We start from the raw sequence: 15,511 nt of genomic DNA, 5'->3' as shown, positions 1-15,511 counted from the left end.
CTCGCTTTAAGTGTTGTTAAATGCCCGTGTGTGGTGTTTGTGTGTCTAGTGTTGGACAGCGAATCAGAATTGCGGAAATTTACAATAGTTTTATTTGTTTATGCATATTTATTACAAATGACTTGTATTTAGTTAATTCAGCATACCTTATTAAAATTATATTTTCAACTTTAATTTATATTTTATGCTACTTTTGGTCAATAGTAAATCTGGTTTTTGGAGCTGGCAACACTGTTAGGTAGCAGTGCGAACGAGACGCCGCTATTCTGGTTTCTCAACGAAAACCGAACACAAAGCAAAGCAGAAAACCGAAGCGAGTCAAGAATTTATAAATCAATTTTTTGTGTATGCAAGAGCTCCGTGCAATTCATACCGCAAATAAGGTAGTTTTTTTCTTTTCATTCAGTGCTGCAAGTGCAGGTTGCCTGCAATAAATGTACACATCGCAGCAAATCAAGTGTTTTCAAGTGTGAATATAATTATTTTTTGTTTTGGGGTTTACTATGCACAAAAAAAAAGAATTGACTCCATAAAATGCGGTTGTCGGCGGCGGTGGCGGTGGCGGCAACGGCAGCTGCTGTGCCATGACAAAGCTTTGTGATATGTGTGAGCAATGTGACGGAAAATTGTTATCCATCGCCGTATTAAACGGACAAATGGAGCGAAAATATGTTGAAAATAATTGAAATAGATACATATATATCTATATCTACATCGCATCCAAGAACAAAGGGATGATGTTCGTAAAGAATGTTATAATTTTAAAGTCAAGCCAATATATGAGCAACCCCTCTTACTCACTCTTTTTACCTCCCCTCATTTTCGAGGCTGTGTCGATCACGTTCCAATGCCCCGCACAACGCACCCTCCCCTATTACCTGTTTGCAAATACACATACACACAAACACACACCCGCTGCCGCCGCCGTCGTCGTTGATGGCGTTTTGCTATTATTGCTTTTGTTCGCTGCTTGCTTTATTCTTCCGTTCGTCTGCAGTTCGTTTTTGTTATTCCTGAACTTTTCTTTTCTCTGTTTTATGCTGCGTTCCACTTTGTTCATGCGTGTGGCATCTTTTCGCATACATCTGTATATGTGTGTGCGTGAGTGTTTGTATTTGCGTGTATTGGTGTTGCAAAGTGTGTGTTTGTTCACGTTCTTTCATTATTCGCCGTTCTCTCTGATTAAATGTACATTGAACTCTCAGCTGGCTAGTTAACTTTTTATTAAACCCGGTATCTATAGCGAAGAAGGGAATTATCATTTGGGACAAGCGAATAAAATCCCGTAATTGTTGTAGTCTTTTCTTAAGAAGCGTTAATTGGCGAAAAAACAGTCATTCTTCTGAAATATTTAATATTGAAAACATTTGAGGTGTTTTATTATTTTTTGTTGGGAAACTTCTTTGCTTGTATTTGGTATTCCCCAAACATTTGAAAAGGCCTATCGACTTTAGCATTGCTTGCTAGCTTTGAACTTTCGCTGTTGATACTTGCCAGCTTGTTGACTAACAAGTGTCATGCTATTGCAAAGAACAAAAGTGACGAGAAAACGAAACAAAAGCATTTTATAGGAGAGTAGGCAACGCTTTTGTTAATTTAACCAAGCTTTCAAGTTTTGTTCCACGTTTGTTATAAAGTGAAATCTTGTGTGATAAATTCTCGAAATTTAAATCGTACTTACGACCTTTTTTGCAAATTCTCTTTGTTTTATTGCAGCTAATTTGTATATACAGTGTACATAGAGATGAGCACACAACAAACTCGTTCGGGGGGCGGAGGCGGCGGCGGTCGCACTCAGAAAAAGTCAAATTCCGCCAATCTTGGCGGTGGAGGCGGCGGCCATAGCAGTGGCGGTGGCAACATCAATAACAGCGATGCTGGAGGCGTCACACATGCAGCCGCAACATTGAACAACAAGAAGACAAACGATGCAAACAAGACAGAGAAAGCAGAGAAGGCACAACCGAAGGCTACCACGGAACAGTTGCGCCTGGCTCAGATCACCAATAGCAGCACCACAGAGGATCCGCAGATCAATGAAAAGGTCACGCTCTTGTTGACTATGACTCAACGTTCCGAGGAGGAAGTGTGTTGCGCCTTGAACGAGTGTGACTATGACTTGCAGGCGGCAGCCAATTTCTTGATTGAGATTCTACCACAGGCAAGTAGTCAAATTGCGAAACAAATTACTTAATATATATAATAAATATACAAACATATACTTATATACTCTCTTCTGTGTGTGTTCGTTCACAGGGCGCGTTTGCCAAGTACGAGAAGAAGCGCAAGAACAAGGCTGCAAATGCTGTGGCGGATGGCGCCGGCGGGGATGGCGACTGGGCCGATGGCAACGCCAACGCGGACAGGCGCGAGAAGTCACGCAATCGCAGTGCCAATCGCGGTGGACGCGGTGGCACCGACAGTCGCGGCTGTAAGTCATTTAATTTTCATTAATTGTCGTATGCAAAAAAGTAGAATATGTAAAGGTGTAACCGTCCCCTTAAACTATACTCTTGGTTGATCAGCGCCATGCTAAGCCGCGTCCATCTATATGTCCGTCATTTTATAGTGTAGCTTCTACCACAGCAAACACACTTCTTTACAGGCTTTAACTAACTAAATATTACTTTCCATGTTCGTTTTCCCTTAGGGCGCGGCAGAGAGGCGCGTGAGAATGATCGCAATATGCGTGAATCTCGTGGCGGCGATCGTGGCGAGGATCGCGCCAATGACAACTATCGCGGCCAGCGTAATGGGCCACGCGGTGGTGCTGGTGGTCCTGGCGGTGCCGGTGGACGTGACGGCGGTCGCGGGGGCGGCTTCATGTCACGTCCGGGCCGCGGTGGCGGACGCATGGGCGGCCGCAGCGGTGGACCACGCGGTGAACGCGGCTTTGGTGCACGTAACAATGCTAACAACGAGGATCATCACGAGGTGGAGTTGTGGGACAACACCATAGCTCAGAATGCAGAGAAGCAGCAGCATCAGCAGGCGCACGACGATGCCTGGGGCGATTGGAACAACGAGGAGTATGAGGGCTCGCTGAAGGACAGCAAAGTGTTTACCACGAGCAATCTAAACTCGCAGGTAGCCGGCAACGTTGTTGCTGGCGGCTCCTCGTTGACAGCGGGCGAGTTATCGGCACCCCCAGGCCTGGAGCATCATCAAGGATCTCATCTCGAGGACAGCAGCAACAGCACGGCGCCAGCTACGTCATCCGCCACCACGCCCATGATGCAGTACAGCGCAGCGGTTAGTAATCCGCCGCCACAACTGCAATCGGCAGCGGTGAGCACGCCTAGCAGCGCTGCGCCCGGCTCGGTTAGCAATGTGGCGTTGAATGCGTCAAGCTATGCGAGCAACGTGGCTGCCGATTCATTCTCCAGTGCGGCGTCGGCGGCTGCCACCTTGGTGCAACAGGCTCAACAGCAGGCACAGCAACAGTTGCAACAACAGCAGCAGCAACAGCAGACGCCACTGAAGCCATCGGCGACACTTTCAGCGGAACAATCTCAGTATTTCAACTCGCTGACGTCACAGGGCGCCAGTCCAACAACCGCTGCAGCTGCCGTGGCGGCTGCCGCAGCAGCAGCAGCGGCCGCTGCTGCACAACAGCAACAACAGCCTTCGTTGGCGTTCCAGAGCAGTGGTGGCACAGCGTCAACGCAGTATCCAAGCACCTATGCAAATGTGTTTGCCTCGGCGCCTGGTAGCAGTGTTGGTGGCACGCCTACAGGCGGCAACAGCAGCGATCAGTCGCAGCAGGCTCCGTTGCGTCGGGCACGTGTCAAGCTGCCGCCGCCATCGAAGATTCCATCGACCGCAGTGGAGATGCCAGGCGATAATGCTTTAAATAACATTGGCTATTTGGATGTGCAATTCGGTGCGATGGACTTTGGCAACGATGACAGCTTTGATGCGCTTCCCGAGAAGTTCAATGCGGGCGTCTCGATTGATGGTCAGCAACAGCAGCAACAGGATGATTATCAGACCAAGTCACAACAGCAGCAGGCGGCGTTGACCGCTGGACTGCAAAGTGCGCAAATTGTGAGTATAGAAAAAGAACAGATTTATTTAAAAGATTGCCTTTACTAATTTATTGCTGCAGTTACAGGGTGATGCTTTAAGCGCTGCTGGTTATGCGGCACGTTCGTCGGCGCAACAGCAGGCTGGCAATGCGCTGGATCAGTTGACCAAGAACGATCCTTATGGCCAGGCGGGCAGTGGCAACAATGGTGCCTCGTCGTATCAGAATGCGTATCAAAGCAGTGCCGCCAACAAGGCGAACAGTGCCTATCAAACATCCGCCTCGGTGCAGGGCTTCAACAGCTCCAGCTATGCCAATGTTCAATCCTCTGTGGCGAATAGCTATCAACCCTCGAGCTATGCCAGCTATCAGCCAAATGCTGTCAACTCCTATCAACAACAGCAGGCGGCGGCAGCTGGAGCTCAGAATGCGACGGGCAGCGTTGCCGGCAGCGGCGCTGCAACACAAAACATTCCGATTAGCGGCAGTGGCGGACAGAACAGCTCCAGGTAAGCACAACTCCATGGCAAACTGTCAACACATTTCAAAACTCGGCTTGCGTTTGTTATTTTGTTCACACACCGTTTTGTTTGTTTCCAAATTACGCCAAAAATTAACCATTTAATTTGTTTCTTTGTTACCAATTTAAACTCGTTTAACTCCAATATCCTTCACACCTTTGTCTCTCTCTTTCTCTACTCAACTAAAAACTCGCCATATAATATCACAATAACAGCGCAAATGCGAGCTCCGCCTATCTCACATCGGGATATTCGACACCACAAAGTGCTTACCAGTCCAGCCAGAGTGTCTATGGCAGCACTGGTCTCTCCAACAGCAGCGGGTATGTATTATGCTTCAACTCCTCCCCAACCAACCAAAATGCCTTTGACACCTTTCGAAATTCCTAATCATTCCTACCAATATTTGCATTGCATGCGGGCTTTTTTGTTCAAGCTCTAACTGCGGGGAAAATACATTTTGTTTAGTGCTGATCTTAGAAAGTGTGTTTAAAGTCAGGCTAGGCTCATAGAGTGATAAAAGGAAATTTGAGTCTAACAAGTCTGACATCCTTAAAAGTTTTTGATTAATGTCTGATCGTCATTATTGTTTCTCTCTATGAACATTACGTATATCAGCTTTTGAACTTTAGTTATAGTTTGTCAAATTTAGGAATTACGTTTAAAATATGCATGCAGAGAAAGTTCGCTTTAATAAATTCTAAGAAAAGGTTAGTTCAATATAGGCTCACTAATGATTCTGTATAAAATCAAAGATACGGGTATATATTTTCATACATTTTATTTATGCGGGGACTAAAACAGTCAGATTATTATGAGAGTCTTTTCACTTTAACTTGTTTTAGGCTCTTGGCACATTTCCAATTGCTTGCAGACCCTTTGCCAAAGAATGCCAATTTAATTAAAATTTCATTAGCTAGTCTTATACACAACATTGTATATCGAATTCGAGCACTAGCAGCTTGTGCAACTATTATTAGTTAATAGCTACTAAATATTTGATGTTGATTCCTTTGTTTCGTTTCGTTTTGTTTGATTCCTTGCTGTGTTATATCGCATCGCAGGTTTGCTGGCAGCGCAAGCAACTCGTCCTCGCAGTATGGTAACTTTAGTGCTAGCGCCAAGCTAAAGGACGCTGCTAACGCTGGAGCTGCTACGCACTACGACAGGTAAGATAACTCAGAGCGCTGCGCCAACAACCAACACCTAACACAACAACTAATATTGCTGTCTTCTTGCAACACTGAAACTAACTGAACTAATTGCGATTATCTCCTTTTAACAGTGTCTCCACTAGCAGCGGCGTGAGCAGCAGCAGCGCCAGCACTGGCAACGGTCCAGCCGGCGCTGTGTCTGGCGTATCAGGTGCTAACCAGGCAGTCGTTTCCAACAGTGAGTACTCAAAGCACAACTCTAGTGATCATCTGCATAATGTGGATAATGTGTCCAGTTATACTACAAAATTAGTTAAATTACGCTCAAATTTTAACTGAATTGAGTTTTAGCTGTTTTTTAAAGATTACGAAATCACTTCAAAGAATTTAAAATTTTACGTTCGAAAGAAATATTATAACTAGTTGTATATCTGATCATATCCATGGCAAAAGTATAAGTACTTTTGTTGTAATAAGAAAAAACATAAAGCATTTATTATGCAGAATGTGCATTTAACTTACATTGAACTAAACTTTTTATAAACCAAATTATATCTGGTTGCTTGCCTTCAACGTGCAGTTAAGTTAACAGACAGATTAGCCCGCTTTCTTGTATATTATAAATTAGATCAAGTCCGTCTGGCATGTCGCAACTTCTGTCTGCTTGTTAAGAAACAATATTCGCTTATTTCCACAAGAAGTTCCATTTAGCTTTACCTTAAAGTCGAACATCTTCGACTTTCTAACTTCGTTTCGGATTTAATTAATGTTGCCCTCTTCAATTTGCAGCCAACAACAATGTGAGCGGCAGCAGCTCGGCCAGCAGCGTTGCGGCTGGTGGCGGCATCAACAACAGCAGCAGCAACAACAGCAGCAATGTGGTGTCAGTTAGCAGCCAGGTCCAAGGCAGCTCGATAGCGGGCGTAAGTAGCGGCGGCGGTGTTGGTGGCGGTGTTGCCGGCGGCAGTGCATCCAGCGTCGGCGGCGTTGGCGTCGGTGTTAGCAATGCCAGCTCTGTGGCAGCCGTTGCACAAACGGCTGCGGGCACCACCGCAGCAGTGCTCGCCTCGCTGACCAACAAGAACAGCAGCAACAGCAGCGGCGTCGTCCGCGGCCTCAATAGCGGTGGCAACGGCAACGGCGCCACAACAGGCAGCGCCGACGCAGGCGGCGTCGGTGGCAGCAGCTCAACAGCTGGTGGTGCTGGTGGTGCTGGTAGTGCTGGTGGTGGCAGCGGGGGCGGCGGCAGCGGCAGCGGCATGGTGCCCACCAACATCCAAATGGTTAGTCAATATATTCAGGCTGGATTGCCATACTATCAGCAACCATGTTATTCCTACGAGGAATTACAAATTATGCAACAGAGAGTGCCACATGTGGTGAGTTCATGGAGAAAAGCAAAATGCAAAAAACAACAAAAAATACCAAACAAACAAAAATAATGAAAAAATTAAAAACCAACTCGACAACAATTCAAATGCAACCAACCAAAAATCAAATCAGCTTAAATCAGAATCAGTATCTCAATCGAATATCAGTTCAAAATCCAAATCAATTCTGTACAAATCCAAAATTCCATATTCACTACTTCACATCAAAAATCAGATCTTTTAATAATACATACATGTCTCTATATAATGAATTATATACTATATGTATATATATACTTAATTTAATGCCCAGCGCATTCCCAACAACCGCATTCCTCTCTCACTTCTCTCGGCACGCGCTGGCTTCACAACAAAACGTTGCAAGCTCTGTACATCTCTCTTAACTGTTTTTCTCAGTGTGTGCATTACCATTCTTCCCCATATGTTAATAATATTAACAACAAGTACCGAAACGATAAAAATCAATTATATAAACGGTGTCTGTATGTTCCATTCGTATGGTAATTGTGGTGCCTGTTTTTGTATGTCTGTGTGTCTTCTACATTTCATCGATGAAATATTTCCTCTGCACCTTATTGTTATTTGTACTCGCCGAATAATCAATCATCATCATCCTCCTCATCCACATAAAGCCACGTCTGCCACTTCCGCTTCCAAAACTCCCAAAAAAAAGTAAAATAATGAAAATAATTTTGCAGACCCTTTTGAATTCTTGTAAAAGAGTGAAAAAAGGGTCCCCAATAAAGCTTTGTTTTTCTTTGCACACAAAATTCAATTCCATGTTACTAAAAACCATATAAAATTTGTATTGGCATTAAAAAAAAAAAAAGCTAAAGCTCATTAACATGAAATATTTGAATATCATTCACATTAAATTGTGACCTGAGATTCAACTGTTTCCACCGCATCCTCTCCACACCACGCTCATTCATCATCATCAACATCAACTGCATATCATATTATTCAATACTTATACTTAATACAACTAACCCCATTCATATCATCCCACATTCTCATTTACTAATTTTGTGCATTGCCCTAACCAAACATTTGCATTCATATTTATTGATTATTGTTTTCTGTTCTATTTTTTTTACATCGTTTACCATCTTCCGTTTCGCTCTGTTCAAAAAAAAGAATATACAAAACAACTTTTGTGATGCCCTGGCAACGCTGTGCCTAAACCATAAACTCGCAGCTTTTTTAATTCATAAACATTATTGCTGTGCGCCCATTCGCAAATTGGGGGAGGGGCAACAACATAATCGCTAACTTTGTTTATTTCTCTCGCTTTTTGCAGCAAGGATATTATGATCTGAACTACACGCCCAGCATTGGAACTGGACGCGATAATCTCGGCTCTGTGGCCTTTGATGCACGCTTCGCGCGCACCGACAATAACTCCAGTCCAGTTAGTAATGTAAGTAAATGTCGTTCAATTGAAGATCGTGTTTAAACTACCCCGACACACCTAGATTTCAGTAAAAAGTATTCTTAAATCCATTTGCTGAATTGTATCCTCTTTTTTGTTCGTGTTGCAGGTGTCCAGCACAATGTCGCAACAAGCTGGCTCCAGTGCGCCCATGCTGAATGTTCCTTATGCTTATTTCTATGGCGGCAATGTTATGCCTGGCGGTTTCCAATATGGCACTCCAGCCATTTACCCAGTAAGACTTTAATGATGCAGGCATATAATTAAGAATGTATTTCAATTAATTTCTCATATCTTTACAGCAACAAATACCGACCGCAAATACTGCCTCCGGTGGCCAGTTCCCGAAGCCATCGTATAGCGCTGGCTATGGCTCCACAAGCTACGATACACTCTCGCAGGCGACTCAGGATTACAGCAAGGGCGGCTACTCGACCAGCGTGAATCAGCAGAGCAAAACGCAAACGGTTTCCAATCAGCCACAGGCTGGCACTGGCTCCGATCTGACCTCATCGATGTACGGCAAGGGTCACGTGGCGCTAAACAAGGTCAATGTACGTAGTCTCTGTTTTATTTTGGATTATCTATGTATACTTATAATATTATTTGTATTTTGTAGTCGTACGAAAAGCAGAGTTTCCATTCGAGCACACCGCCACCATTCAATATGGCAAACACGCAGACACCGGGAGGCACGTCGGGCCAACAGTATGGCATGTATCTGCCGATGCCAGCGGCTGGACATCACAATATGATCCATCAGCCCATACATCAGGTAGAGTACAATGCCGAGCAGTCGCATTTTCTATTACAACAACCACATCAACAAGATCAAAGCCAAAGCGTACAAATTGCATATGAAACTCATAATATGAATGATGAGGTGCAAATGTGGCATCAGAATCAAAATCCAAATCAGAATCAGTTTAATCCGAATCGACATCGTAAGCATAATAATCTTCACCGCAATCGACGCTATGATGCAAATTATATGCAGCAGCCGTATCATACTAATAATGTTGAGCACATTCAAGACGAAGATGTCAGTGACATTTCATTTTTCGTTGACTGAAATTCAAGATCAACAGAAAGATTCACTCGAACACATTTAACAAAATTAGTAGAATCGCACCATATACACATTTCTTCAACGTCGTGACACTTGCATAAACAAACACACATCACCCAATCACTTTGTAACTCGTACAACAAAACGAAATACATCATTCCTCACATATGTTATATATTTATTGTTGAAACTAATTTTCGCATCAACTGTGCAATCATTTCTGATGCATGTCTCACTGTCTGGTCATTAATCTAACCAAAATTATTTATTTGTACTTTTTGCAAAATTGTTTACTCTTTAGTTGTTATCCTTTCTTTTCTTTTCTGTTATTTTTGTAATCGGCGTATAATCTTTATAATTTTTGTGTTGTTGCTGTTCGAAATTGATTTTTGATCTATCTATTAACAATAAAATTATATTATACTATGCATTCTCATCTAACGAAATCCACTTGGCACTTGGCGCACCTTTTTAATATCTCATTACTTTTATTAACTCTTTTGGATTAGTTTTCTCTTAAATATCATTTTAATCTTTCAGCATAATAACAAACATTTCATGCATTTTGCCACGAAGCTAGGGGATTCTTTTCTTATCGACAATTAAACATTGAAGTTATTCATAGTTGAAATTAATTTATTAGTACTCTAATTAGTAGTATTATTGTAGCTTTATTAACAATAATATCAGAGAGCTTACGGTTATGGGGCAAAAAAGAGGGGATATTCGCCTTATGAACATTTTGTGAAATGCATGGAAATTGTTCGATTGTTTGACTTTTTTTCTTTATAATTTCTTTTGATTTTTTTATGGGACAACATTAGATGGACGGCAGGATTCATAGCTCATCCCGCCGGGTAAGTTTCCTTTGTTGTTGTATCAAATGACACAGACATTTTTTTGTTGTAATTTTTTTTTCCTCGGTAAATATCTATGTGTACTTTCTCCTTAACTCTCTTTTTACTATTTAAATACTCGTATTATTCTGCTATGTATTATGTATGTATATAGAACTAACACAAGTTTCATGCACGCAACACACGCACATAATTTGTTATACGATTTTCTATAATATTTATAGTAAGATCATAGTTGGCTTAGCTATATCTCATCAAAAGAAAAGAAAAGGGTTCAAACCGAACATGATTCATGCAGTGTCCATAGAAGATAAAAAAAAAGAAATTAAAAATTTCATATATACATAAATAACTATACATATATGTGTGTAACAATCAGGTCTATGTCACTATATATATGTATATGAATAACCCACAAATATATATTCATTTATATTTGTATGTTTATGGATATTGGATATTGGCAATAAGTGCCAGCATATAAATACATATGTATATATTCGCATATATGTATTTATATATTATCGACTGACCAAAAAAGAACAATTGTTAATTGGAACTCCTTTTCGGGCATTTTTCAGGACTCGAACAGCGCTGGTCAGCGTCAACAGTCGAGCAGCCAGTCCAAGTCTGCCGGCAAACAGAGCTACCCAGCCTCGTACTGGACCGGACAGAACTAGCATCTTCCGGAGAAGACCATTTGGCGGCCACTGCAGATAACGCTGCAGCCACCGCAGAGCTTCGGCGATTTTTATAGCCTTCGCACCGCCACCACAGCAACAACAACAACAACAGCTGCAGTTGCAACTGGAGCATCATTAACAACAACACCAACAGCAACGGCAAAAACACCCATTCACATTTATAATTATAATAATATCGTGCAGCAGCGAATGTTGCCCATAACAACAAATACAATAATAACAACAACAACTACTAAAGCAGCGACCGCAGCAACAACAACCACAATAACAACAGCAACCACCACAACAACAGCAACATGCGCTGCAACAAATCAGTTATTAATGCTTGTCAAGCAAAAACAACAGCAGCAACAATCGCCGCCACAGCAACCACAACAGCAACAGCAGCCGCTTAATAAATCCGATGAAGCGTTGAGCGAGGAGCATCATTCATCGCCAGCTGATGATAATGATGATTATCTAATATATGAAGATGAGAGATCATATTTTACTTAATAAGAAGAAAATGTTTTTACTACGAACGCACCGTAAGGCGATGTCGCCTCCTCCTCCTTCTCCTCGTCATCTGCCTACACTCACACACACACACACACACACATACACATCCACAACACAACACCACACACAAATCACAAGCAAGAACAACCAAAACAACACATACACCTACATACATCTATATACAGCCAACAACCATCTGCATATACATAATAATAAACTATACCAAGTACCATTTTTCACATTGCATACAAATAATTTACAAAGATAAAAGATAACAATTATTAAATATTAAAGGCGTAAAACGATTTAACAGATTTATAAGCGTAAGATGAAACAACAAATACAAAATACAAATACAAAAACAACAAAAAAACAAACAAAACGTAACGTGAATGAGAAAACACACACAACAAACAAAAATTAATTATTGTAATCGGTTTAAACTTATGTGTATTGTATAATTATAACCTTAATATTTAAATTAAATACAAGAAAAGAAGATAAAAGATACGATTAAATCCAAACAAATGCAAAAAAAATACATATTTTGTTATCATTCTCAACGGTAGCGGTTGGTGGATAAGGGGTATCAGAAATTAGTACTTTCACATAAAGTATTTATTTCTTCTTAATCTCAAAGTCTATAAAAACTGAATTCCACATTTTCGCAGGCGAGGTCAACATTTGGTTACCTCTATCTAGCAATGACAGCACATTTTTTGAGTTTAATTCAAAATTTAAAAAGAAACTAAAAAAATTACCCCAAGCACTTTTTTCAAAGTCTACAAAATTTATTCTCTCTAATCTATATATATAAATGGGTTAGCAACAACTTTTTATAGTAAAAAAAACATGTAACATGTACTCTTAAATTTGTTCTTTTATTGAGACAGTTTACGAATAATACAGACTATAATAATGTACGACGTTGTAAAAAGCATTAACAATTACTGGCTATGAAGTAGCTTGTTGAAATCGGCATAGGCCGACTCTAGATCGAAAAGGAATTGACGGACTTGCGCCTCGGTCAGCTCATCGGATGCCTGCATATCGTTCAGAGTGCCCAACCATTTGTCCACCTTCTCCTTGGCATCAAAGTCCTCGGGAATGAGCGACAAGCGACTCATATTGTCCGCCAGATCCTTGACATCTGGCTGCAGTGCGTCCATGGTATTGATTTGGAGCCTCAATTTGTCCATGATCGTGATAAACAGCGACACAATTTCCGCAATGCACTTCGATGTGTTGCCCTTGTCATCGCGTATGGTAATCGGACGATCTTCGCGAATACGCTCCAGGGCCGCAGGGCAATCCAGGCGGAACTTCTTCACAAATGTGTCGACAGTGGGAAACTCATCGCACTGCACCTGCTTGAAGGCAATCTTGTATTGCACCAAATGCTTGGAGCACGCTGCTGTGTATTCCTGCGGCGTAATACAATCTCTGATGTACGCCTTCTCCAGCTGCTGTATTGTGTTTATGATGGCATACAAATCGGCCATGTTATCGTACTTCTCGCGTTCGCGAGCATTGCGGAATAGTTTGACCTCCTCGTACAGCTCGGGGCTTTGTTCCTGCATGGCTGACGAATTACCAGCTTTGTCTTTTTTGTGTTGTAAATTAAATGCGAAAATTAGCTCGGACGTATGACGAAGAACGATAGCAATTGTTGATATACAGCAGTGATTGCTATCGCCCCGTTATCGATAATAAACGCGCAAGGTTTCATTTCGTTTGTGCTATCGACTCACAGTTGCTTTGCCGCGCAATGGAAAATTTAAAGGTGTTGAATGGAAACGAAATTATTATCTTCGGCAATTTCAACAACAAGCCAATACCACGTGTGGGAACTTAAAAAACAATGATTATCTTCTAAGTGGAATTATGTGGCTATCTGGTAGCCACTTGACACAATTGATTTAAAGCATCATCGTCACAATATGTTTTCGATTCGATGCTAATCATATACATACGTAATACACGCATCTTATCAATGGACATTCCACTTCCGTTAAATTATGCCAATACAAGCGCTATTAAACGATAAAGATGAACGCCATGAGCAGAAAATTAATAATAATGCGATAAGGGGCCGCGTTGAGAATATTTATTGAATTAGTACCAATGCAAGTTTTCCCCCCAATTACACCAAATACAAAAAGTTGATTATCAACATATCAGCACGATGATAAAGATTGCAGTCCGCTCACTGGGCCAAAATACAAAAATCTTTCGTATATCAAGAATTAGTTAGTTTTCAGCAAGCAATTGAGTGATACGTGTTTTGTGTTGTGTTTATCAGAATTCGCTTTTACTGAAATACATTCCGATGGGGGCAGAAAGTGACCAGATTAAAAGCGTAAGTCCACAAAGAAATATATGACACCGAAATTGCTTTATAAATATATATATATATAGTATATTACATTAAATGCTACAAATACGTATACGACTATATAGTAACTAAGCAAGCGATACGTTATATCAAAATATACATATATAAGTATATACCTGTATTATGCTTAATTATCATGTTTGCAAAATGCGCAGTATAAGTACACAACTAAATAATGTAATATATGCAATTCAGAAGGGCACAGCCTGTTCCAATAATTTATAGCCTTGGCCGGAATAGCTGTAGCTACGTGGCGGATACAAAACAAATAGTCCTAATTGCAGCAAGGACAGTAGACATCCAAGGAAATTGGGTATCTGAAAAAGCACATACAACAAATTTATAATGTATAGGGAGACAATGATTAAATGCACATCACGGGAAAATGTTCACCTGTATAAACGAATCAGATATTAATATGCCATAGATGAGCCACTGCAGGCTAACAAAGAACGATGTGGCAATGAGGGGCAGAGGTAAACTCTCCGAGTTCTTCACTCGTATCACATGCACCAGCGACGTAAGGGGCGCGGCAAAGAAACAAACCGTAACAATGCAACAAACAATGCCTGTAAAATTATTAATACAATTAGTTGTGGGTTATTATCGTGGAACGTGCTTTCTCACCTGTAAAATGTATCATCTTTTGAGGTTCGTCTTGCATGGTGTTCGTATAAACAATGACACCAATGAGGATGCCAAGAACGATGGCAAATTGCTTGACATAGGCACGTTTATTTACCGTAAACACATAGTAGACAAGCGTATAGATCAGAAATAGCGTCGAACCGATTATATTGACCATAACGATGCTCTGCTCGTTCGTTAGCACTCCATAGCGTAGCCAAAAGCTGCAGCTGTATCAACAATGCAAATAATAGAATACTTCTTATATTTTCTTCTCATATCTGGTCTTGTCTACGTCGACAATTGGTAATTTTGTACTTACGATAAGAAGCCACATATGAATGGCACGCCAGAGGAGTCGCCGGTGCTCTTCTTTTGTATGTACTTGCGACAAATTACGCTGTTGCCGGCATTTAAATACGTTGTTTTTGTTTTTGCAATTAATTAATAACCAAACAATTCATTATCGATAAGTGGCAAATTTTGTATTTGTTGTACTTACGCTCCGGACAAAAATTGAAAAACTGTGCTAATCACTGCCGTTGTCGACAACACGGAATCGTATGCCACTGACATGGTGACCGATATTTATTTAAATTCTACTTATTTTATTAACAAAAATAATAATAATACTTATATATGCACTGGCCACCGAACACTGCTACAACGTCAACAAAAAAACCAAAACAGCTGACGACAACTTAGAGTTGCCGATGGAATCTTGTGTTTTATACCTATCGTTGCAATCGAATAGTCGATTGCCATACACGCTTCAAAAGCTTTGCTCTGTAGCCGCAGCATGTAGAAAGCTTCTATTGGCAAAGCGGATGTTGTTG

General features: G+C 41.2%; 3 protein-coding genes across 8 annotated transcripts; 1 reads left to right on the top strand and 2 right to left on the bottom strand.

The window, feature by feature from the left end:
• The first annotated feature begins 1,676 nt into the window (after nt 1-1,676).
• On the top strand, nt 1,677-12,063 carry LOC133842526 (protein lingerer). 6 transcript variants are annotated; one of them, XM_062275652.1, is made up of 14 exons: nt 1,678-2,161; nt 2,257-2,431; nt 2,651-4,047; nt 4,109-4,536; nt 4,764-4,871; nt 5,613-5,717; nt 5,834-5,940; nt 6,492-6,625; nt 8,394-8,513; nt 8,635-8,760; nt 8,828-9,079; nt 9,145-9,300; nt 10,419-10,451; nt 11,033-12,063. In XM_062275652.1, the coding sequence occupies exons 1-14, from the start codon at nt 1,745-1,747 to the stop codon at nt 11,129-11,131; spliced, it is 3,657 nt and encodes a 1,218-aa protein (XP_062131636.1). In that variant the 5' UTR covers nt 1,678-1,744; the 3' UTR covers nt 11,132-12,063. The 6 variants fall into 6 exon arrangements, with proteins under 6 accessions (XP_062131635.1, XP_062131636.1, XP_062131633.1 ...); XM_062275649.1 differs by having other exon boundaries at nt 6,492-6,985; XM_062275646.1 differs by having other exon boundaries at nt 6,492-7,081.
• LOC133842546 (vacuolar protein sorting-associated protein 28 homolog) lies at nt 11,679-13,337 on the bottom strand. Its single transcript, XM_062275687.1, has one exon. It carries the CDS (start codon nt 13,231-13,233, stop codon nt 12,601-12,603), a length of 633 nt encoding a protein of 210 aa, XP_062131671.1. The 5' UTR covers nt 13,234-13,337; the 3' UTR covers nt 11,679-12,600.
• A 715-nt stretch (nt 13,338-14,052) lies between these two features.
• Nucleotides 14,053-15,367, bottom strand: LOC133842544 (sugar transporter SWEET1). Its single transcript, XM_062275685.1, has 5 exons — nt 15,178-15,367; nt 14,998-15,075; nt 14,676-14,905; nt 14,442-14,617; nt 14,053-14,365 (listed from the first exon to the last, which is right to left on the bottom strand). Exons 1-5 carry the CDS (start codon nt 15,249-15,251, stop codon nt 14,240-14,242), a joined length of 684 nt encoding a protein of 227 aa, XP_062131669.1. The 5' UTR covers nt 15,252-15,367; the 3' UTR covers nt 14,053-14,239.
• Nucleotides 15,368-15,511: the final 144 nt, after the last annotated feature.

This window comes from Drosophila sulfurigaster, chromosome 3, assembly GCF_023558435.1.
Source record: "Drosophila sulfurigaster albostrigata strain 15112-1811.04 chromosome 3, ASM2355843v2, whole genome shotgun sequence".
Taxonomy (NCBI): Eukaryota; Metazoa; Arthropoda; class Insecta; order Diptera; family Drosophilidae; genus Drosophila; species Drosophila sulfurigaster.
This window is presented reverse-complemented; position numbering and strand designations above follow the sequence as displayed.